The sequence below is a fragment of the Dromiciops gliroides genome, chromosome 1 (genome assembly GCF_019393635.1).
Source record: "Dromiciops gliroides isolate mDroGli1 chromosome 1, mDroGli1.pri, whole genome shotgun sequence".
NCBI classification, from domain to species: Eukaryota; Metazoa; Chordata; class Mammalia; order Microbiotheria; family Microbiotheriidae; genus Dromiciops; species Dromiciops gliroides.
This window is the reverse complement of record NC_057861.1, coordinates 2519101-2543652: the sequence shown is the minus strand read 5'-3', so window position 1 is coordinate 2543652 and position 24552 is coordinate 2519101. Positions and strand designations below refer to the sequence as shown.

At 50.9% G+C, this 24552-nt stretch overlaps 1 protein-coding gene across 1 annotated transcript in view; it reads left to right on the top strand.

Annotated features, from left to right (window-relative positions):
* Positions 1 to 858: 858 nt before the first annotated feature.
* UBE2L3 (ubiquitin conjugating enzyme E2 L3) overlaps positions 859 to 24552 on the top strand; it is a 50928-nt gene continuing 27234 nt past the window's right edge. The window contains exons 1-2 of the mRNA XM_043969514.1: positions 859 to 969; positions 21763 to 21858. Of these exons, the coding sequence (XP_043825449.1) occupies positions 943 to 969; positions 21763 to 21858 (123 nt within the window). The 5' untranslated portion in view covers positions 859 to 942. The remainder of the gene's footprint in view (positions 970 to 21762; positions 21859 to 24552) is intronic.

Sequence of the window (24552 nt, the reverse complement as noted above, 5' to 3'; positions counted from 1 at the left end):
GAGAGAGAGAGAGGAGAGAGAGAAGATAGGACCTAGTGAGCCTTCCGTCCTCAAGACAAGAACGGGAGTCTGTATTAGCAGGGCATGGAACTCCCAGCAGGTAGAGGGGCACTGTCAGGGGCATGGTCTGAGAGACCCAGGACCAAGTCAGCACAGAGACATTCAGTCCATGCCCTCGGTCTCTCTGGCAGACCAGCCAGGACAGAGAGGACGCTGCCCTCTTGCCCTTGGAAACTGCCCCTGCTCCTGCCACCCTGGGAAGGGAAGGGAAGGAAGAAGCACTTATCTGACGCCTACTGTGTGCCGGGCGCTGTGCACACATGGTCCCGTTTGAGCCTCACAACCACCTTGGGAGGGAGGGGCTGTTACAGCCTAGGAAACTGAGGCACAGCGGAGTCAGATTCCCTGCCCGAGGTCACACAGTTAGAAAGTGTCCGAGGTCAAATGGACCCCAGGCCTAGCGATCTGCCCAAGGGGGTACATGCCCGGGGTCCTGAAGCACCCTCTTTCCCGGCAGCCCCTTCTTCCTTCCTCCCCGTTTCATCCCTTTTTTCCCTGCGTTTCCTCCACTGTAGAGCGGGGCAGGAAGGGTCGGGGAGGACAGAATGGCGATCGTCCCCCCGGCCCCCGGCGCCCGCCCCCTCCTCTTCAAGGTGGGGGGAGCAGGGCTTCTCGGGCGCCCCCTCCCCGCCAAATCACGGTCTTTGGGAGTGGGGACGGTGGGGACGGTGCGGGCGGTGGGGGCGAGAGGGGCAGGGGCGTGGTGGGGCACAGGGCCCGAGCAGCCCCCTCCCTCCCCTTCTCCCCTCGTCTCTTCCCCCCTCCCTCCCCTCCAGCCCCAGCCCCGCCCCTCGGCGCTCTCGCGCGCGGCAGGAAGTGCAGGGGCTTGAGCCGCCCGGCGGCCGCGATGCATTGTGGGACAGCAGCAGCACCAGACCCAAGATGGCGGCCAGCAGGAGGCTGATGAAGGTAAAGGCGGCTCCGCGGGGCCGGGCCCGGCCCGCGGCGAAGCCCGAGCCCGAGCCCGGGCGGCCGCAGCGGCTCCCGCTCCGTCCCTCCCGGTCGGGCCTCGGGCCCGCGACCCCCCGCACGCCCCCGACCGGGCCTCCCCTCAGCCTCGCCCCGGCCCGGCCGGGCCTCCGGGCGCCCGTGAGGCGGCTCCGCGGCCGGGCCTGAGGGGCCGGGCCGGGGCCGAGGGAAGCTGAGGCCCGGCCGGGCCGAGCGGCACCCGAGGCCCCGGCCCGGCCTCCCTCAGGCCTCCCCTGCCGCTCGGGAAAACTGAGGCGTCCCGGGGCCGGGCCGGGGGCTGCTCCGGGCCCGTGCCCGGCTCCCCCGCCGGGCGGCCCCCGCCCCTCCCGTCCCATCCCTTCCTCTCCCCGCCCCCATCGCCCCCCCCCCACTCGAGACCGTGATTTGGCGGGCAGGGCGCGCCCCCGGGCCTAGCGGGGAGGGGGGCGGGCGCCGGCACCAGGGACGATTGTCAAATCGTTTTGTCCTCAGGCCTCCGTGCCCCCTCTACGGGGAAGGAAACTGAGGCACCCGGGGGAAGTGACGTGCCCAGCGTCTCCCAGCTAGGCAATGTGCGAGGCAGGATTGGAATTCGGGGCTTCCCGGCCCGAAAGTGGCTGTTAAGTGGGGAGCAGCCCCCCCTCCACGGGGTGGGGAGCCCCTCGGGATGGGGAGCCTTAGGTGGCCTTGTACTTAAAGGCCTCCCTGTTTGGGGCCAGGGCCGTGCCGCGGCCGGTCCCGCGCTGGCTTAGGAAGGGCTGGGGTCCCGGTCCTCCGGGGGCGGGGCCCTCGGGGGTTCCCCCTCCCCACGGGGGGCAGGGGGCGGGGCAGACGCGAAAGTTGGCTTTAGACGGAATTCAAAGGCCCTGCCAGGTGGGGTGTGGGGGTGCGCCGTCCTCACCCCTTTGGCCGGGGGAGACCCCAGACAGCTAATGCACTTATTTACCGCATGTTCCCCAGATTTGTGGCCGTTCTCTGATAGCAGTGGTACCCCCGAAATGTTGAGATTGCTTTGGGGACCCCCGCCCCTCCCCCACCCGGGAAGGGGAAGAGAGTCGGGAATTCGGGTTTGCTCCAGTGGGGGGCACGGGGAAAGGCTCCGAGCCTTGTGTGGCAGTAGAAGGGGGGGGTTGTGGCCGCCAGGGCTCCTCTTACGGGGGAGGTAGGAGTGTCAGCTCCTCGGTCTTTGTGTCCCCTCTGTCTAGCAGCGAGCCTGCCCCACTCGGGGTCCTTGCGTAGGGTTTAGCGAGCCGCCCTCCTGTTGGACCCGGCATGCCCCAGAGCCAGACCCGCCGCTTGGGGCTGCTTCCTCTCTGGCCGGAGCTGGTGGAGAACCAATCCTCCCTTTCCCTTTCTTCCTAAAGACAAAGGAAGATCTCTCTTCTTTGGTCTTAATGACTTGAAGCTTCCTTGAGAAAGGCCTATTTTTGTTCCCCTGGACTCTGTCACAAGGGATCTCTGTAGATAGTGTACAATATTTTTAGTCTGAGATGGTTCACACAAATCAGGTTGACATATTTTAGATTTTCTTATAATCTTCAGCATGTCTTGATTTGAGTCAAGGAAATGGCTATAACCTGCCTGTCTAATGCAAGGTTTATGAAGCCACATTTTTAGAAAGAATTTGAAATGTGTTTTAATTTCCAAAGAGAAATCAGTAAATGGAATATTCCTTGATGACCAAAAAAAAAACCAACCAAAACACAGACCCATAAGTCTTGTGTCTAAATGAGAAACTGAAACCAAATAATCCGAAATGAACCTGAGCAGGAAGGCCCAGGGAAATTCAACTTGAGTTTCCATCTTCAGCCCTTGCTGCACTTTTCTTCTAAGAACTGCTCTCCTTGAATTGGAGGGGACAAGGAGGCTTTGGCCATAGCTTGTCCAAACATGGGAGGAGCAGCCCGCAGGGCTTTTCTGGACCATCCACCTGCCTGCCCTTTTGGAGAGGGGACTCGTGTACTAGGTGGCCACTCCCACCTCTGGGGTTTCTCGGTTCTGTTCCGCATCTTTTTAAAGCTACAGTTAAATAGCGTTAACTTGATTCACAGACTCCTGGTTTGAGATTGAGTTGGGCCTTTGTGGTCCAACCCCCTCATGTGGAATTTTTATTTCTTTTCTGAACTGCACAAAAATCCAAGAACGGGTCTTTATCCGTAGCGGAACAGAAAAGGCTTGTGCACGGCATGCCCATCCCTCTTGGGGAGCCCGTCATTTCAGTCTGTAGCTTTCAGAGCTGATGTGCTGGGCTGTACTTTCTGCCCTTCCTGTTAAAGCTCCCTCCCCCTTTTGCAAATTGAGGAAACTGATGTTCTCTGTGGTCAAGAGAGTTCAAGTGACCCAAGGTCACCCAGGCCAACTTGAACCTGGATCCCTTGAATCCAAGTGAAAAGCTCTTTGAGGAAGCACACTAGTGCGCTTCTGTGCACTTCCTGCTATTTCTGTAGAAATGCCTGCCTTGGGCCCTGGAGGCTCAGCATGCCCCAGCCTTCAATTTATGCCCTGTTCTCTCCAATCAGCCTCTGCCCCTTTTCCATCAGTAGCACTACCACTACCACTCACCACATCCTCTCAGTCATTTCAGTTGTGTCCAACTCTTTGGGACCCCATTTGGGGAGTGGTTTGCCACTTCCTTCTCCAGCTTATATGACAGATTGGTAAACTGAGGCCAGCAGGGTGAAGTGACTTGCTCAGGGTCACACAGCTAGGAAATATCTCAGGCTGGATTTGAACTCACAAAGATGAATCTTCCTGACTGCAGACCTGGTGCTCTGTCCACTGTGCCCTAGTCGCCCCTCCAGTTATCCAGGCAGTTCCTTTTGCTAGTGTGTCCTCTCTCCCCCTCCCCCTTTCTCTATTTCTTCTCTCTTCACTCTTTTTCTGTTTTTCCCTATCCTTTTCCTCTCCCCATTCTCCCCCTCTCTGTCTTCTCTTTCTCTCTCCTTCCCTCTTTTCTCTCTTCATCTCTTATCCCTCTCTTTCTCTTTCCCCCTTCCTCTATTTTCTTTCCTTCCCTCTGTTTTCTCACTTTCCCCATCTCTCTCTCTCTCCCTCTCTCTCTCTCTCTCTCTCTCTCTCTCTCTCTTTCTCTTTCTCTTTCTTTTGGGGGCAGGGCAATGGGGGTGAAGTGACTTGCCCAGGGTCACACAGCTAATAAGTGTCTGAAGCAGGGTTTGAACTCAGGCCCTCCTGAACCCAAGGCTGGCACCTTATCCACTGTGCCACCTAGCTGCCCCCTTCTATATATTTTTTATTTCTTTGTAATCATTGTTTCTTTTTCTTTTTTTTTTTTGTGAGGCAATTGGGGTTAAGTGACTTGCCCAGGGTCACACAGCCAGTAAGTGTCAAATATCAGAGTTCAGATTTGAACTTAGGTCCTCCTGACTCCAGGGCAGGTGCTCTATCCACTGAGCCACCTAGCTGCCCCTGTAATAATTTTTTCTTATGCAGTATGATTTCATTGCATTAATATACGAAGGTTTTTTCAGCCATTCCCCAGTGGATGGGCACTTACTTTGTTTTCCGTTTTTTACATTTTTTTCAATGGCTTTTTAACTGAACTCCTTGCCTTCATCTTCTTTCCCCATTCCTAACTCATTTTGCCCCCAGAGCAGTGAATGACCAACTGTGCTACTCTGTCAAAGCAACTCTTCCTTGCCCAAAGAATAAAGCTCACCTTAGGTGGGCACTTGCTGATCTCCAAGTGCAGCCTCAGCCAGTGTTGCTCTCCTCCTCGTATTCTGTGCTTTTACCCAGTCGAGTGGGTTGCTGGCTGCCCACAGCTTTGCCAGTTGAAAAAGAACTAGACTTGGAGGTAGGTAGAGCTTGGGTTCTAGACCTTCTGGTGGTGTGGCCATCAACGAGTCATCGTACCTGAAACTAGCCTTCTTTGTTTGAAAGGGGGGCTCGCCCTCTCTGTTTGACCAGGCTGTTGGGAGGAAAGTGCTTAGTGAATCTTCTGCTGGGTTATTATCCATCCTTCAAGGCCCACATGGACTGACAGGTCCAGGCGTCTTTCCAAGATTCCTCATTTTTGTGAACTCTCACACACTGGATCCCGTGCCCCTTTACTCTTTACCTTGTAGAATCTTAGTGTGCCTGTCTCGTTCCTCTTCCTAGATTGGAAGCTCTCTGAGAGGGCGACGGATGGTCTTTTGTCTTCAGTTGCCCCAGCCCTCTCACCTCTTACCTACTTCAGGGACTTGCATAGAGTTGGGACTTAATTGTACAACTGAATTTAATTGTAGTACTAGTATTGTACCTTAATAATGGTTAGTTCTGTTTTTATTTTTGTTTTTGTAAATCCAGGTAATTGACAATCATAATCATTGTAATTGCTAACATTTATGTTGCACATAAAGTTTTGGAAAGTGCTTTATAATATCTCATTTGATCTTTACAACATCCCTGGGAGATAGGTGCTATTATTATCACCCCCATTTTACAGATCAGAAAACTGGAGGTTCAGAGAGGTTGTCTAGGGCTACATAGCTATTAGGTGTTTGAAACAGGATTCGAAGCCAGGCTTTCTTAACCCCAAGTCAGCATTTTATCTGTTATACCAGTGAAGGAATTCTGATCTGACTTTTTCTTAATGGTTTATTAAAAACTTAAAGCATCCATCAAAACAGTTAAACTTGCTTAGCAAGTTTTCTCATTTGAATCATTTAATTTCAGTGACTAAAATCTATATGCAGACTGTTCTTAATATTGAAGTCTTTAGTGTTTGTGTTCTGTTCTGCTTCTTTCCAGTTTGCATTCTCTTGAAAATAGTGCTCAAGATTTTCTGGTCCTCATACCTCTCATTTCATCATGTTTATGCACCACAAGATTTATTGAACCATTCCTTCATTGTTGAACATTGAGGTCACTCCCAGCTCATCAGAGGCAGTGTTGTTACTTGGCAGGTTTTCTGTGGCTGGGACAGGAATTTTTGATATTTGTGCATGAAACTGGTATTCATTGAGGGGTTTCCCCCCAGTTCAGGGAGGTCTGGTCTCTCCTTAAGAGCTGGTATTCCCTGGTATGTCACTGTGTTAAAGACTTCTCACCCCAGTGCTTTGGGGTCCAGGGTTACATCGATAGGGTTAGGTGTCTTTTAGGAATTCCAAAATACATCAGTGACCTGGTGACTAATCCTCTGAGGATCTGGTCCTTGGACAAGTCTCCTGCTGGGTCCACTTTAGACTTCATACTTGGTCATCTTTACCTGGGCTGCCCTTAAAAAACCCAACCCCAGTAAATTTAACTGTTAACAAAGACAGTCAAAAAAGATAGAAAACGTGGGCTAAAAGTTTACATTAAGGGGCAGCTAGTTGGTAAAGTGGATAAAGCACCAGCCCTGGAGTCAGGAGTACCTGAGTTCAAATCCGGCTTTAGACACTTAACACTTATTAGCGGTGTGACCCTGGGCAAGTCACTTAACCCCCATTGCCTCACTTTAAAAAAAAAAAGGTTACATTAATATGTAGCACTTAGCCAATTAGACTGAAATGAACAGACAAGCAAGAAATCCTTTTTTTTTTTGCGGGGTAATGAGGGTTAAGTGACTTGCCCAGGGTCACACAGCTAAGTGTCAAGTGTCTAAGGCCATATTTGAACTCAGGTCCTCCTGAATCCAGGGCTGGTGCTCTATCCACTGCACCACCTAGCTGCCCCCCCGCAAGAAATCCTTTTGATCTGTGCCCCAGTCCGGCTGACACTGCACAACTTTGGCCATTTTCTTTCTTTAAGCACATGCACTTGTGTGTAGTCAGGAGGGGTGTGTGTGTGTGTGTGTGTGTGTGTGTGTGCAGTTTTCTTTCTCCTGATCTTTCCATCTTTCATCTCAGTTTTTCCACATTTCCTTGCAATTACATTGACATTTTTGTAATGTGTGCTTGCGGGTGGGCTAAATAAATGTACACCCCATTGCTGTACATTTTCTCGTGTTGAGGTAGCTACTCGAATGAAAAACATCCTCCTTTGCCAACTGCTGCAAGAAGCTTGGATTCCCCTGCTCTGAAATCTGTGTCAGCTCTCCCAATGAAAGCAGTCGGGTCAGCATTTTGGGAGTTGGGGTTGGTGCATGGGGTCAATTGAAAGTTAATTTCTCTTTCTGTTTGGTGTGATTAAAGGTTGGGAAGCGTTTGTTTCTTATGAACTAGGATGTTTGATTATGACTCTGGCCTTAATTGAAGAGGAGCAGCGCTGTATTGGCTGGAGAGGAGATGCAGTAAGTGCTGGACTTGGGCTTAGGGAAGCTGATGGTGCTGTGAGAAGAGCAGTGGGCTGGGCCTGGAGTCAAGGACTTCCAATCAGCCTAAAACGCAAGCCAGGTGACCCTGGGCAAGTCACTTCACCTCTGTTTGCCTCAGTTTCCTCATCTGTAAAATAAGGGTAATAATAGCACCTATCTCACAGGGTTGTTATGATGTTTAAATGACATAACATTTGTAAAATGCTTTGCAAACCTTAAAGCTAATCTCTCCCTAAGATTCCTTTTTTGTCAAATGGGTCTCATAGCCCATGCTTGCAAAAAGGCAGTGTCAGTGAAGCCCCTTGTTCACCTAGGGCTCTCTATAAGTGTCAGCTATTAGATTAACAACCTAAAAGAAATAATGCCTTTATGAATAATTTCCATAGAATGTAAGGTCTTTGAGAGCAAAAACTGTTTCTTTTTTTGGCTTTGTCTCCCCAGTCCCTAGCCCGACTGCTTGCATTGTAAGCACTTCCTAATAAGTGTTGCCTGAGTCCAGTCCTAGCGTTCGGACAGTATGTCAGAGTTGACCAGATCCTTTTCTTGGACAGCTGTGTGAGGTGGGCAGGTCTGTAGGTTTCCCATTGCAGTGCTGAAGCCCCCTAAAGTGGAATGATTCCACCTTGTTCTCAAGGTGTTTATTCAACTCTCGGCAGTGACCTTGTTTTAGGGGAGGGTGAACCTGGGCAAGGGTGAAAGGCCGACAGCTGGCATAGTGGGACAAGCTGACTGAAATCAGAGAAGTCCAGTCCCAGCTTTGGGGTCCTCTTGTCCAGCCTCTCGTTGTATGCTCAGGAGACTTGGGTACAGGCTCCCAGCTTGGATTTTTCTTGTCGTTCAGTCAGTTTTCAGTCTTGTCTCACTCGTCATGACCCATTTGGGGTTTTCTTGGCAGAGTTCCTGGAGTGGTTTTTGCCATTTCCTTCTCCAGCTCATTTTTCTGATGAGGAAACTGAGGCAAACAGGGTAAAGTGACTTGCCCAGTGTCACACAGCTAGTAAATGTCTGAGGCTGAATTGAACTCGGGAAGATGAGTCTTCTTACTCCAGACCTGGCCCTCTATCTGGGTGCCACCCGGCTGCCCACATCCAGCTCTGCTAGGTGCCATTTTGCTCATTTATGAAATAAGCCAGTGGTACATCTGTTAGCTGTTTCTGAAGAGCACTTTCTAAACTTGAGGTGCTAGAAAAATGCTTGTGGTTAATCTTCTTATTCAAATGATAGAATTTTGGATCTAGCCCAGCCTCCGCCTTGATTTTGATAGATGAGGAAGTTAACTCACTTGGGCAGAGTCCCATGGTACCAGAGCCCAGGGTACCCAGCTCCCAGACCAGCTTCTACAAAAATAAATATTTATGCTGGGGGGAGGGGGGACAGTTGCACCTCAGCTTTAATTGATTTCATTGGTGTGAGTTGCTCCTGGCAGTGTCACAGCCTCTACTCAGCTCAGCGGCAGAGAGCTGACTGCCTGGACGACTGTGATCTTTGTTCTTGTTAGGGCTCAGTGAGAATCAGTCCACTTTCCCCAGGTTCCATTCTTCTCCCACCATACCTCGATGCCTTCCTGTAGTTCTTGGCTGTGTTCACCCATTGGCTTCAGAGTTTGTGGATGTTGCAGTGAGAGGAAACCTTGAGGTTCAGAGGTTGGAAGTGACTGTCCCCGGCCACCCTCCATGGCCGAACCAGAAGGCCTGTTCCCCTGGTCTCCTGCCAGCACCCTTTCCACTGTCCCTGGTTTTCCGTTTGGTTCTACCTCCCTGCCACCTCTGTCACTCTTTTGGTCAGCCCAGTGACCTTGCTGGACCTCCCAGAAAACACTCCCTCTGTCCTGGGCCTGCCTTTTCATTGGCTCTTGCCCATGCCTGGAAATCCCTCTGCTCCTCCTCCTCCCTCTGCTCCCTTCTTTCAGCCTCAGCTTAAGCACCACACGCCTTCCCTCCTTCCACTTGGCTTCCAGCATTGCCCTTTATGTAGCTTTCCCACTGTGAGAAGCAAGCTGCAGTGTCATTTTGGTCTCTGTGCCCCCCAAACCTAGCACAGGACTTAATACAGCTTTATTGACTGTTGGAGGAAGAGACCTATTTCCTTAGTCTGTGGCCTCAGAGGAGAGGACAGACTTGTATGGCTGGAAGCTTGGGCTCTGTCACCTTTCTTTCCTTTGATTTCCCAGACTTCACTGCAGATTTCCAGGCCGCTCAAGAGTAAGTTGCCCAGCATTTATTGAGCATTTTCTGTCTGCCAGGCACTGTTCTAAGCGCTGGAGAGACAAGAACAATGCTGCTCGGGCCGATCTGGAGACAGTGTGCTAAATGCATCTCTGTGTAATGCTGTCAGGAGGAAAGTCCTCGTGGTAGGGAGCCGAGGGAGGGAAGGGCCTGGGAAAAGCCTCCTGCACAAGGTTGGATTTGAACTGAGTCTGAATGGTTTGGAAGGGAAGTTCTCTGCAGTCCACTTGAGGAAGTGAGTCTGCCCTTCCCTGCAGTTTTTCCTGGTGGATCTGTGCTCCTGCCGGCTTGGGGTCTTGCCAAGGAAAATGTGGCGGCCTGTAGGTGATCGTTCACCAGCCAGCATTTCTGTAGTGCTTTTTACATCAATTAAGTCTTTGTCAGGCACCTACTGTGTACCAGGCACCTGCTGTGTACCAGGGAAATAGACAAGGGAGCAGGTCCCTGGCCTTTGGAGCTTGCAGTGTAACCAGGGGAGAGGGCACATGCTCGTATAGGCTTATATAAAAGAGAAGCAATAGATAGAGGTGAGGAGGAAGGGCATTCCAGGCATCAGAGTGCCAGGGCAAAGGCATGGAGGTGGGGAATTGGGCATGGTATCATGTTTGAGGACAATTAAGCCATCTAATCGAACAGAATCAAAGTGGAAAAGTAGGTTGGGGCTAGGCTGTGACAGGTGTTTATTAGGGTTAAAGCCTAGAGATAATAGGGAAGCCCTAGCATTTGAGGCAGACATGTGCATTGTGTGCTTCGTGCTGCTTGGCAGACTGTTCTGTGACTCTCTGAAGCAGGTGAGCAGTTTCAGGAGATGTACTCATTTTACAGATGAGCAAACAGGCTGAGAGGAGTCAGGGGCCTCGTCCAGGTCAGGGCGACGCCTTCTGGTTCCTGAGCCTTCCTCCCCTGTGCTGCACGACCTTCCTTCTTTTTGTCCCTCTTTGGCTCCTGGCATTGCTACAGCACTCAGCATGCACCAGGTGCTGGGCTAAAGTGCTTCACAGTCATTATCCCCTTTGGTCCTCACAACACTCCTGGGAGGGAGGTGCCAGTATGATCCCCATTTTACAGATGAAGAAACCGAGGCAGTCAGAATGGAAATGGGATCAGCGGATCATTCTTGGATCGCTCTTGGCCATCTGGATTGAAGGAGCCCCCTTCTGTAGGAAAGCTCACTTTGACCTTGGGGAGGAAAAGGTCAGTCCTGCCATGGAGTTCTTGGTGGTGGCCAGTTACCAAACATTTGTCACGTGGGTGTTCTGTTTTATAATGCAGACAGGAGGGGCAGCTAGATGGCACAGTGGATAGAGTACAGGTCCTGGAGTCAGAAGTACCAGAGTTCAAATCTGGCCTCAGACACTTAACACTTACTAGCTGTGTGACCCTGGGCAAGTCACTTAACCCCAATTGCCTCACTAAAAAAAAAAAAAAATCAATGATAATGCAGACAGGAGCATCAGGTGCAGGCCCTGGCTTGGGGAAGCTTTTAATTTATTTTGGGACGGAAGTTAGACATAGTTGAGAAGTTCCAATAAATGCTACCGCTAGACAGCCACGTTCATATACATCGTGCTAAAGGTGTGCAGGAGGAGGCTGGGTGGTTAGTGAATACAGCTCTGCCCAAGCTTAGTGTCTGAGTCTCAGCTCAGCAAAGAGCTGTGTGACTGGACTGGTCACTTTCACTTCTTTGCACCTCAGTTTCCCTCTAAAAAAATGGGGACACTATTAGTTCTGTAGGTAAGCAAGCCTAAAATTGAATGTCAGTTTAAACTTATTATTGAAGTGGACTGGGCTTCTGAAAACCAGGGTTCAAATTCTGCCTCTTAACAGTTGGTTAGGTCTGTAACCTGGAGCAAGCCACTCCTCCCCAAGTCTCAGCTTTTTCAACTGTTAAATGGATTATTGACCTCAAAGGGTTGTGAAGAAAGGCCTTTGTGAGGTATAAAGTGCTCTCAGAGGTGGGAGTTGTAGAGGGCCAGACTTGAATTTGATAGATGGAAAAACTCAGACACAGAGTGGGTGGCTTCTTTCTCAGTGAGGGGAGGGTTGGAGGGATTCTGGGTCAGATTGTCCTGTGTGGCTCTGAGGTCCTGCCAGCTTGGGAGCATTGTTTCTGTTACTGCCTGGATGAAATGAGGTGATGTGCTTGAAGCACTTCGCACTGTGCCTAGTGCCTGGTGCCTGGTGCCTGGTGCCTGGTACCTAGTGCCTAGTGGGTGTCTCAGAAATGCTCCTTCCCCCCAGTACTCTCTGAGTGCCCACTGGGTACTTCTTGTGCCCTTTAGTGTGAGAGGCCTTTCCAGGTCTCCAGGAACAGGGGTTCCATGTCATGTGCCCACCCCCCGAATCCAGCAAAACCTAGGGATTTGTTCCTCAGGATAATGTTTCCAAATGGATCAAATAAAAATACATGGGATTGGGGCAGCTAGATGGCGCAGTGGATAGAGCACCGGCCCTGGAGTCAGGAGTACATGAGTTCAAATCCGGCCTCAGACACTTAACACTTACTAGCTGTGTGACCCTAGGCAAGTCACTTAACCCCAATTGCCTCACTAAAAAAAAAAATACATGGGATTACAAAGTAAACTAATTCTGTGGAATAAAGTTATCAAAAATTTTTTTTAAAAGATTCATGGAACCCCTGAAATCTGTCCCTGAACTCCTCAAGTTAAGCCTGAGCTAAGAACTTGGCAGCTGGGTGGTGCCTCAGTGGATAGAGTGCCAGGCCTGAGTCAGGAAGACACATCTTCCTGAGTTCAAATTGTCCTCAGATACTCACTAGCTGTGTGACCCTGGGTAAGTCACTTCACCCCATTTGCCTCAGTTTTCTCATCTGTAAATGAACTGGAGGAGAAATGGCAAACCACTCCAGTGGGTCTGCCAGGGAAACCCCAAATGGAGTCACTGAAGAATTGGACACCACTGAAAAATGATTGAATGACAAGAACTCCCGTTGCTCTTTCTCTGTCTCTCCACAAAGAGGCTTCTTTTCGTCTCAGTGGAATGGCAGCTTCTTGAGGGTAGGGACTGTTTGTTTTGTTTGTCCCTGTAACCGTCACACGGTTACTCATGGGTGCTGTTGAATGGGCACTTTGAGAGGGAGGATTCTGGGCTTTACTTCTGATAGATGGGGGTGGGGGCACAGTTTGGTGGGAGGAGCCTTTTGTGGCTTGGGTCCAAACTGAGGAGGGCCTTGAATGTCATTAAAGTCATTTGGACAGGGAAGTCACATGAGGAAAGAGGCATTGGTGGGATCTTCTCTTAGTGTCGTGTCAGAGAACTAGAACCTCCCCTTGTACTTCCTCTCCTTAAGCAGCAGAAGGAACTAAGCTGTCCTGCATTCATTTTAGCAATCATCTTTTGTGTTTCACAAGCTTTGCCAGGGCCGGGGCCGAGAGGCCGAGGGGCCGGGGGGCCGGGGGGCCGGGGCTGGGGGGCCGGGGGGGCTGGGGCTGGGGCCAGGGCCTGGGCCTGCATCTCTTGTTTTGTGACCTTGGTCAAGAAGACATCCCTTCCGAGGGGGGGGTTTCCTCATCTCTAAAGTGAGGGGGTTGGGCTGCAGGGCCTCTTGGGCCCCTCCCAACTCGAAATCTGTGGAATCTCTAGGAAATCCCACTGAGTCCAACATGACAAGGTTGGCACCGGGCACCTCGTCAGCCCCGTTGTTAGCACATTGCTTAGGGCACTGACAGCTTTGGGGAAAGGCTGTCTGCTGGGTTCTGCTTTCTCTGTGAGCAGGCTGCCCTCAGCTCCAGACCTCTGGCCTAGGGAAATGCAGCAGGGGCCCGGAGTGTTAGAAGTGGGGGCATGCTCTGCTTCTCATTGGGCCCACCAGCTTCTGTCGTTGCTTAGCTCTGTTTCTTCTGGGTTCCCCAGGGCCAGCTTCATCCTCCAGGCTGCCTCCTTCTCATCAGTAACCTTTTCCATAAGCAGACACTTTCCCCACCCCCTCTCCACGTGTGCTCCTCCCTGCCTCTATCTACCCATCTTTACCACTGTCCTTTGGGGTGAGCTTCAGGTCTCTTATAAATGGATCCCCCTTCAGTCTCAATCTCTGAAACCTGACCACCCACAGCCCTCATCCATTCCAGGGATGGTCGAAGGGCTGGAAAGAGGAAGGTGCTTAAGGAATTCTGGGGGGGGTGCTTCTGGTCTGGAGAGAGGGACTTGAAGGGCAGGTGTCCTGGGGTGGGGGTTGAGAATTTATATGGTGTCTACTATTCGCCAGGCCCAGTGTGAAGTGCTTTGTAAGTATTATTTCATTTGATCCCCCTTAGCTACATGCTGTTATTATCATCCCATTTACAGATGAGGAAATGGAGGCAAACAGGGTGAAGTGAGTTGCCCAGGGTCACACAGCTAGTCCATGTCTGAGGCCAGATTTGAGCTCAGCTCTTCTTTCTAGGCCCAAGGCTATAGGGACTGTTAGAGCAGCTGCCTTGGGTCTTAACCAAGCAGTTTTGGGGTTCCAGATGTAAAGTTGTCTGTTTTTTCCCTGGTTCTTTTGAAATAGGCAGAGGCCTTCAGGGATTGCTCAGCTGTTCTGCCTTGCCCAGATCCTCCTTCCCGATCAGCTCTCTTTCTGGGTACTTCTGACGTAGGCTGTTGTCAGAGTGCTGGACCCAGAGGCCGAGGGCCTGGCCTTTGAATCCCTCTGTAGACTTCTCTTCACTCCCACTGTCCTCATGTGGCATAAAGGGCTTGGTCTGGACCAGGATCTCTCATTGGATGGTAAACCTCAATAGTACAAACAATTTGAGCATTACCTTTCCCAGTGTGTGTATATGCGCTTGTTTCTAAATTGTGTGCCTCCAATACTAAACTAAATCGTGTATGTTCTCATTATGACCTGACAATGAAATGGGGCTCATTGAGTCAGGGTGACCCGGCTGCACCTGGACTTTGGGGAAAGCCTATTGGCAGCTCTGCAGAAGCTCACTTAGAAAGAGGAGAGCCTTGGGAGGGGCAGGTAAGAGATGATGAGAGTCTGAATGGGGGGGGGGCGCTGTTGGGAGTACAGGAGAGAAGGTGACAGAGCCAGGGAGAGATGGCACAGGGACAAGTGTTAGGAGGACCAGCGGTCCAGGGCGGGAGCATGCTGGTGGTGGCTTCCTCGGAAGAGCTCCACTCTCCCTGCCCTTTGGGGTGGCTCTCTTGGTTAATAAGTTTTCCCTTAAATTAAGTCTAGATTTGTCTTTTAGCAGCATCCATCTGTTGCTTCTTGTTCTGCTTCTCGGCCAGACAGAACATGGTTCTCTCTCGCTCTCCCTCTCACAAGATGACCTTTCAGATACCTGAGGATGCCTCTGATTCCTCTGGTCCTACCTGCCATCTTCTCTCCGGGCTAATTAGTTCCTTCCACTTATGTTCATGTGACACTCACTTTTGGGCCTCAGCTTTCTCTTAAGATGAAGGACAGCTAACCCCGAGATCAAGAAGTTTCCTCCCAACCCTGGATGTCTTTTCATTGGCTTGAACTTCCCCTCTCGGCCCAAGTTTCCCTCTCTGTCAAATAAAGCTTGCTCTCCCTAGAGACTCTGCATTGTTGGGAGGGCCCTCAAAGGAGATTGTGGGGGAAGTGGTTTGTCACTGTGGGGTGGGCTGTCCCCCTGCCCCGATTGTCCATTCCGTCTTCTGGGTTCTCAATCAGATCACATCCGTGCCCAGCAGGGTTTCACTTTTTGGTGGGCTTTGGTGAGAAGGCATTAGAAGTGTTGCTGTCTGTGGGTCGGCCACACGTCTTCACAGCGACCAGTGATTTTCCTGAAGAGCCCAGCAGAGCAGTGTGTCAGCTCTGTCCTCAGCAAGCTCCCTTGGCTTCCTGGACGTCAGGGATCCATTCTAAATGTCTTGGGCATTTGTGGCCCTTCCCTCCCCTGCCCCAGCTGTATTACACATTACTCTGCATGCACGATGTGGGTCAGTCCCTCTTCTTGTCTGCTTCCCCTCTGCCTTGGCCGCTTTACTTCAGGCCTCAGCTCCAGCCTTCCCTTCTCCTTGAAGCCTTTCTCAGTCCCCCCGGCTGCGCCTGCCAGCCTCCCCAAACTTGTAGCTGTGTCAGATAAACACCTGTTCCACCCCTGCTGTCTCCCTGGCCTGGCCTAGGCTGGAACATAGGTATTTATATGCCAATGAGGGCAGGAACCATTCACTCCACTTCTGTCTCTGTAGCTCCGATGCCTGCTCTGATTGAGGCCTGCTATGGCTTGGGGGTTGGGGTGAAGGCCTACAAAGCAGCTGTCAGTGCCAAAACTTGGCAGGAAGTGCTGGGCAGTTGTGGAGGTCAGGGCGGACTGGTCCCCTTTGGCAGGTCAGCCAGCCCAAGCTCCCATAGTCCCCAGGTGATTCTCTTCTTGCCTGCTGCGATGAATTCTCTGGGCACGTTGCTGCCCTGCCCTGCCCTGCTCATCTCTGAGCACTTGGGTTCCTGCTCAGCATGGGCCCCTGGAAAGAAAGATCCACGATCTGGAGGCCTTGGTTCCTTGGGCAAGTCCCTTAGGGGCTTCTGCGAATCCGGAATTATCTCAGCCCCCTGAGCCTTGCTTTGTTGAGCTCTAAATCAAGGGTTGGAAGGAGGGCCCGGTCTGGTCAGCTGGCACTTCTGGGAGGCTTGAGTTACAGCTGCTCCGGGAGGGAAACCAAGTGGGCTTCGGGTGTTTGAATGATGGGTGGGCCATTGCCTGGTACTGCAGGACCAGAGATGGAGAGGGCACCAAGGGCCTTGCAGGTCTTCTCGTCCAACCCCCTCGTTTACATATTGGGGCCTTACTGCAGGCCAGACACTGCATGCTGTGCGGGAGGGATAGTGGGAGAGGCGAAACCCACAGTCCCTTCTCCAAGGAACTCCCAGTGTAATGGGCGGGAAAACAGGCAAACCAGATAAAGACGGGATAAATTGGGATTTCAGAAGAAAGGATGAAGATAAATGTGGGGCCTTACCTTGAAGGGAGAGAAGCCCAGGTGTGGGGCCAGCCAGAAACAACACCCCCATGTGGGCGGTGGAGGGGCCTTTGTAAGGAGGCCCCTGTCCCGAGATTGCAGAGGATGTCGGGGGAGGAAGGGTGGAGAGGAAGGAAGGGACCTGGCGCTAGAGAGGATTTCAGATGTGATCCTGGAGGTGATGCCCACTGAGCTCCAGTGCCCGGCCCAGCCTTAACAGATGTTTACTATAGGGTGTTGAATGACTGGATTTTGAGGCGACTCCTCGTCCTTGTGCTTTGAGGAGTATATAATCCATGTTTTGAACTTTGAGCCACATGAAGAGCTTTCCAGATATTACCTTAGCTGATCCTCACAACATGCCCAGGGGGTGGATGCAGTTATTCCATAGCCAAAGAGAGGTTAAGTGACTTGCCCAGGGCCACACAGCTAGTGTCTAAGGCTGGCTACTGCAGAGCAATCTCTTCCATCAATGATAGATGTTTATTAAATATAAGTTCATTGTAATAGATAGTAAAGGGGCAAAGCTTCTGCGGATTTTCTACTTTCCAGAGTTTTTCTGGAATAGGGAGAGTCGGACCTGAGACTTTATTGGTTGGAGGGGGGATCTCCCTCCCCATGCAGATTAGCAATTTAGAGAGGGTGGGACTTGCCCAGGGTCACACAGCTAGTGTATATTAGAGACAGGCCATCCCCAAGACATCCTGGTTTCAAGGCCTCTCCTCTCCTTTTCAGATGATGTAGCTACAGACCCATATTGTTTCTGGCTCCTCTCCTTCCTTAGGACAAATCAGTCAACACACATTTATTAAGTACCAACTGAATGCCAGGAATATCACTCTTGTTCCTCAGTTTCTTCATCTGTAAAAGGGGTCTGGATAATAAATATGAAAGTGCTTTTAAAACTTTAAAGTGCTATAGAAACCTGCAGCTGTTTTATATTCCCCTTTTAAGGGAAACTCTTTCTCTTAGCATTTTGGGTGAAGGTGATGGCCCTGAACAAAGAATGCAGTCCTTGAAGAGGCAGCTCTCCCCACAGTGATGAGGATGCTGGGTCTGGAGTCAGGAAGACCTGACTTTCTTTCTCATTGTTTCACCCTGGTCAGGTTCCTTAATCTTGGTTAAGTAACAGTTCCCTCATCTATAATGTGGGGATACTATCACCTGTTTTCTAGGGTTGTTGGGAGGACCAGATGAGACTGAATTTATCCAAAGCATTAGTAAGGCACTGGATCAGTGCTGGCCCCTTCCCTTCCTTAGAAGTATTGCCATGGGGGCAGCTAGGTGGCGCAGTGGATAGAGCACCGGCCCTGGAGTCAGGAGTACCTGAGTTCAAATCTGGCCTCAGACACTTAACACACACTTATTAGCTGTGTGACCCTGGGCAAGTCACTTAACCCCAGTTGCCTCACTTAAAAAAAAAAAATATTGCCATGGAAAGGCATTCCTCCCCCCCCCCCCCCACCCCCCACCCCATCCCCTTAGTCATGTGTTAGGGCTGATATGGCCAGCTTGCTGTGCTGTGTGAGAGTCAGACAGTAAAGATGGGGATGGTCCCAAGCTGGCCCTCGAGTTGTAATGCCTGCTGACCTCAGGGGCTTCTCTGCTGCTCACCCTTGGCCTGCTGGGAGCCTGCTGGCCTAGTGTCCTGGGAAAGTCGCTCCCATTCTGTCGGTTCATCTACATAGCAAAGGCTGAATGATCTTTAAGGTTCCTTCCAGCTTGGAGTAGAGAGCCTCTTCAGGCATCTTATTTGACAGCCCGCTTTGGAAATGTCACAGCCCAGGGAGCAGCAGCAGCTCCCAGGTTTGGGGGCAGTGTTGCCTCCATTTCCCTTCAGCATCCTTTCTGCTTCCCCAGCAGTGGCTTCTGCTGGCCTCCCACATCTTTGTCTCTGCCCCTGACCCCTTTCCTAAGCACCAATCTTACCTTGCCGGCTGCCTATTCTGCTGTTGCTCGTTTTGTCTGAAATGAAACTCAACCTTGCCCTCCCAGGACTCCCCTCTGTGCTCTTTGTTTAAGGCCAGCAGGCCTCTCCGGCCCGTCACTCCTACCCACACCGTCCCCCAACGTGTGTCCAGTCACCTAGTTTTTTTAGTTGGCTTAGATGAGTATTTAGAAGATGCACATCTGCTAAGCACACCAGAGGAAATCAGGAGGTGGGGGGCAGATTCACCATGGATCATAAGGGATTAAAAATATATTTGATTACATGGTAATCTGATTCTTGATAGTTTAGCCTCCCTGAGAGCAGAGCAAGGCTCTTTCCACCTCCTTCCCATCTTCTAATCTCTTAGCATCGTGCTTTGACCATTTGAAGAGACATTTAAAATTTTCTTTTATTATAAATTTATATAGTATTTGGTAGTGGGGGTTCTTTTTCTGACATGGATTGGACTACCTGGAGTTCTGCTTTATCTGTTGTTGTTTTTCTCTCATTTAGAAAAAGTCTAGTATATTTTAATTTAAACCCCCCCCCCCCAGTTACATGTAAAAACAATTTTTTTTGGTGTGTGAGGTAATTGGGGTTAAGTGACTTGCCCAGGGTCACACAGCTAGTAAGTGTTAAATGTCTGAGACTGGATTTGAACTCAGGTCCTCCTGAATCTAGGGCTGGTGCTCCATTCCCTGAGTCACCAAGCTGCCCTGCAAAAACAATTTTTAACATTCATTAAAATTTTTTTTTCTCTCATTTAAAACAATTTTAGTTGCCATAGACGCTGGTTTCAATGATTTCATGTGGCAGGCATGTAATCGTGAATATATTTGTATGGCTTGGATGGGCACTGGGAGTCAGGAGCCCTGGGTGTCAGGAGCCCTGGGTTCTAGTTCCTTCAGGAGATAAATGAAGACTCAAAGCAGAGGCTGAAATGCAGATTGGCTAAGACAAGAGGCCTGGGCAGGGGTTGTAGGGAAGCTACTTGGCTGCTTAGGAGCAATGGGAAGACCAAAGATACACGGGTTTCTGCTGGTTTTCATGGAATTGTAAGTTTTCTGCTAGATCATGACAAAATCCTACTTTTGTCAGGAATCCTGGGTACCTGACCGCTCTTTATATCATCATTTATACAGAGAAAATTGTTTTCGGCTTTCCAGATCAGTGATTTACAAATGAACTTCTGCAATTAGGCTGCCTAATCTTTATGGGGAGTTGATTGTAGAGGAAAAAAAGTGCCTGCACATACAGGACAGTGGTACACAAGCAGGTGAGTCATTACAAACACGATTCTGGCACCAGGCCAGGAGACGAATGAGGAGAAGGCTCTTCTTGAGGGAGGGAGCTCTGCAGGTGGCACTCGAGGCCCCCTGGGCACAGGGTATGGGATGGTCGAACACTAAGTTCAGGGCCCGGCCCATTTTGGCCAGAAGGTAGGTTTGGCATGAGAAGGCTGGAAAGGTATGCGGAGCTAGGCTTGGAGGTCTCCGCATGCCTGGGTCCTTGGGAGCCCTGGGTGTGTGAGGAGAAAAGTGATGGGACGCTAACTCAGGCAGGCAGCGGTGCGGCCGGTGGGGCTGGAAGCCAGACGAGGGACCGGCCTTCTGTGTGTGGTCAGAGAGAAGGGCAGGCCTCCTAAAGAAGGCTGGGCAGAAAGGAGGAGGAGGGAAGGACAGGGCTGATGGTGCAAGTCTCTGCAGCCAGAGAGAAGCTAGAGGTGGGGCAGAAGCTGCTGGGAATGACTGGGCGAGGCCTCCAGGAACATCCAAGAGAAAGCTCATTGGGCCCCTGGGAAGAATGTCGTCCCCTTCCCTGCTGGGGCATTCCCAGCACACTCCAGCTTCTGACCTGGAAATCGGGGCTAGGAACACAGACACATGCCCAAGTTGGGAGGAGCAGCAGTTTGGGGGGCAGAAACAGCAGATTGGGGAGTGTCTGCAGCCCCGGACTAGGACGGCAGAAAGAACCAGAAAAGAAGCGCGCTGAGTATCAGCTCACATTAAGGGTTCTGAAAAATTCCGATTTGGGTGTGTTTGAGTTGTCTTTCATGGTTACAATAATGAGAATGCATTTACCTCCCAAACGAAGGTTTGCTAAGCATTTCACCCCCATTAGACCTGGGGTGTATGCAGGCCTGCACACACAGGACAGGTGGTGTCCTTGGCAGGTGGGGAGACTGAGGCTCAAAGATGAAGCTGTGGCCTGCCATGAACTTGCACATACCCGCCCATTAGATCAGGGAGCCCCAGCCTGTGAGGAGACAGGCTCAGGGAGTCTGGTCACTTTGGTTCCAGGCCAGTCTTGTGGCCATCCCGCTACTGGCTTGTCTGTACTCGTAGTAAACATCTGGTTTGATTCTTTTCTACCCCTGTTAACGGGATAGGTAGGACTCTCTACTTTGCAGATTGAGTATCTAGACCCCCAGTTAACCTAGAAATAGTGGGACTTTATTATGGGGGGAGGGGGCTAGAGCATCGAGCCTGGGGTCAAGAAGACTTCAATTCAAATCCAGCCCCAGACACTAGCTGCATGACCCTTTTTTTTTTTTTTTAGTGAGGCAATTGGGGTCAAGTGACTTGCCCAGGGTCACACAGCTAGTAAGTGTTAAGTGTCTGAGGCTGGATTTGAACTCAGGTCCTCCTGACTCCAGGGCTGTGGTGCTCTATCCACTGAGCCACCTAGCTGCCCCTCCTTATTCTTTAAAATGGGGTTGATAGCATTAACTCAGGGTTGGGAGATGGAGTGAGATAATATTTGCAAAGCACTTCGGCTGGCATATAGTAGGTGCTATATAAATGCAAATTCTTCTTACCAGCTCTATCCAGAGAAGGTTTTCAAGTTATTGGAATAAATATTGTGAGGCCATTTGTTACACTTCTGGGGGAAAGGAGCAGACTCTGTCACTGGTTTCTCTTCTGCCTGGTGTCAAAGTTGGGCTGGTGGTGTTCCATCTTGAGGCTCAGAGGAGGATTTTGATCTGCAAAGGCTTGCCATCCTCTGGCTCTAAACCAACCGGGTTTTATGTGCTGGCCTCTTGGGTGTCTTTCATTCCAGCCACATGTGGTGATTGCCAACATGCCCATGATCTTCCAGCTCCTTGCTTTGGCTCACACTGGCTGCTATCCCTGCAGTACCCTTTCGTGGCATCTCTTTACAGAATGTCTCACACACCTCCATCCATCTCTGTGGGCAACCTCAGCCAAGTCAGAAGTGATCTTCCCTATCTCTGCCTTGCTCATCAGATGGGTTATTGCATTCTAATGTTTTCTCTGCTGAGCCTGTCCCATGTTTATTCATCTCTTTCTCTCTCCCAGGGAGCCCGGGTCCCCACCCTCAGTAGCAGTGGCTACAGGGTGAGGGGCTGAAATGCAGGGCGTTTTTATTGGCCTTACGTGTATTTTTTTCTTATTGGTCCACAGGAGCTGGAAGAAATCCGCAAGTGTGGGATGAAAAACTTCCGTAACATCCAGGTTGATGAAGCTAATTTATTGACTTGGCAAGGGCTCATCGTTCCTGTGAGTATGAGACTGCCTCTTTAAGGCACTGGCGTGTTCTTGCCACAGCTCAGCCCTGGACTCTGACTGGCTCCCCCTCCTTCAGCCTCTCCAGGGGAACTGGACCCGACACTGCCCGGCCTTTGCTTCTCTCCACCCCTGTGGTGTTGGGCCAGGCACACCTTTCCTCATCTCACAGTGGGGCCCTGGGGGGTGGGATTGGGTGGTTGCTGCTGAGTCTCTTCCCACTCTGAGCCCTGTGAAACCTTTGGTTTTACCCTGCCTGCTTCCACGGGGTGGGCACGGCTCTTTTCTGGCTTTCTTTTTATTCTTCCTTCCTTCCTTTCCCTTCCTGCTCCCCCTGCCCTCATTGTAACACATCCATGGCAGTATTGATTGCGGGGGAGAGACAGAAGCCCTAGCTAGGTTCAAATACTGGCTCCGCCCCTACAAGCTCGGGGAGTTCCTTCCTTCCTGTTGGCCTCAGTTGTATTTTCTGTTTAAAAAAAAAAAGAAATGAAGGAATTGGGCTGGGTGTGTGGGGAGTCTTCTGCCAGCTCCAATACTTTGGGTAAATAGCAATGAGGAGCAGCCCGATAGAGAGGGTGAGGTTGCCAGCCTGGAATCAGCCCTGGCTTCCGGGATTGCCTCTGTGACCATGGCCTAGGACCATGTCTGCTTGGGCCGGCCTGGAATCTTTGCAGCCTGGCTGGGGACCTGGCTGGTTGTATTTCTTGTAAAGAGTGTGTGTGCATGTGCACCCGCACACACCTGGGTGAAGATACTGCTGTTGTAATACTGCTTCCTCTGGTCTCCATCACTAATATTCCTGACATGTGGTGATCAGTTTTCCTTTGAAAACATCCAGTGACAGGAAGCTCACTCCCTTTCAGGGCAGCCCATTCATTTTGGGGACAGTTGTCCTTGCGAGAAGACAAAGAAAATGTTGGCAAAAACAAGAACATCTCTTTCTGAATTTACGAATCTTCCTCTTTGAAGACTCCTTGAATTTTAGTGACCAGCTTTTACTTGGACAAAGTGTGAAAGCTGGAGAAGAAACCAGAAATGGAGGTGAAGCTGCCTACCTGCACTACAGGGCTGGAGGCTCCTGCATCTAGAGGCCAGGCTTACGTCTTGCCCCCTTTCAGCTCCTGCTTCCCTGGATCCTTCACACACTACCTCCCGAGGCTCGGCCCAGTTCCCTGGCGAGTGGACAGCCACTCTGCTGACGATTGTGTTGTACGTGACAGCTTTCTCGTACAACGGCATCACTGCTCTTTCGTTGGTGCAGCAAACATTAAGCATCTGCACAGTGCAGATTCTGTGCAGTGATACAAAGGACCTACTGTGTGCTGGTGCTCAGAATACAAAGAAGAGAAAGACTTCCTCACCCTCAAGTAACAACTCAGACAGTGAGATGTACCCAGAGTCTCAAACGATCCAGGCGTAAGAGGAAGATTTGGGGAAGGACGGATGTGGAAAAGACACCTCGTGGCCGAAAAAAGGCGGCACTTGGGCATGCCCTTAAAGGAAAGGAAGGATTGCCGTGTAGAGCCTGCATCCCTCTTCAGTGGAGATTCATTGGAGGAGAGGAGTACGAGGCCATGGCAGGATTCTGATTTGGTGCCTCGTGGAGAGAAAGGGGACAACATAAGTGGTGAGAGCATCAGTCCAAGGCACGCCTGGACGGAGGCTTCTAAGCCTTTTGGGAGTGAAGAGGCTTCAGCAGGGTCTGGATGCTTGGATGGCAAAAGAATGGATTGTTATTTTTCCCTGACCTCTTTCCCTTCTGAATTAAAAGCAGCAGCCACATTGTCCCGATGTCTAGGCTTCACTGGATTGTCAGAAGGGACCATCCCACCAGAAAGAGTAAGACCTTCCTCCTGCTGTAGGCGTTTAATCTTTTTGAGCAGGGAAGGGACACCCCTAGAGTGGGTTGGCACTGACATGCACAGCATGTTGGGAATGGGAGAGCCCGGATGAAGGAGCTGAGGACAAGAGGTGACATGCCTCACGAGAGCTCACGCGGATAAATGGTGAGCCAGGTCTCTGGCCCAACCAGCTCTTGTGACCTAGGCTGTCAGTTTTCTCTTGGATACTCATTACATTTCTGATTCTGGAGATCACTGTGTTCCACATGTTGAATTCCCAAGGTGGCTTTGGCAGGAAGGCGGGTCACCTGTGCCCTCACAGCTATCCAGGAATAAAAGAACTTTACCAACCACAAGGAAGGTCCCTGCACCCCACCCCACCCCCTGCCCCAACAGCCTTTCAGTGTAGGCACGAAAACATGCTGGTTAGTTTGTGTCTGTTGTGCGCTTCAATCACTGAACCCATTTATACACACTTAAAGGAGTGAGCTCTCAAACTCACAACACAATCTCTCCAAAAAACATCCACATGTACACACTTACATGCCAGGACGTGTCTGACAAGTGCCCACCCAGCCTCTGCTTGAAGCCTCTGTAGGCAGGTCTCCCTTTGGGGTGGTACTTGTTAGGAAGGCTTTCCTGGTGTCCAGTTTAAATGAGCCCCACTGCTTCAGGCATTCTGGATCATGCCACATGACAGTCCTACCCATATTTGAAGGCCAGTGTTTCTTCTCCAGCCTAAACATGTCTGGTGCCTTCACCTAATCCCCCCAATATGGACTCCAGATCCTTCCTCATCTTGGTTGGAAATAGTGGGCTCCTCTCGCTCCCTCCTTGGCTCTCT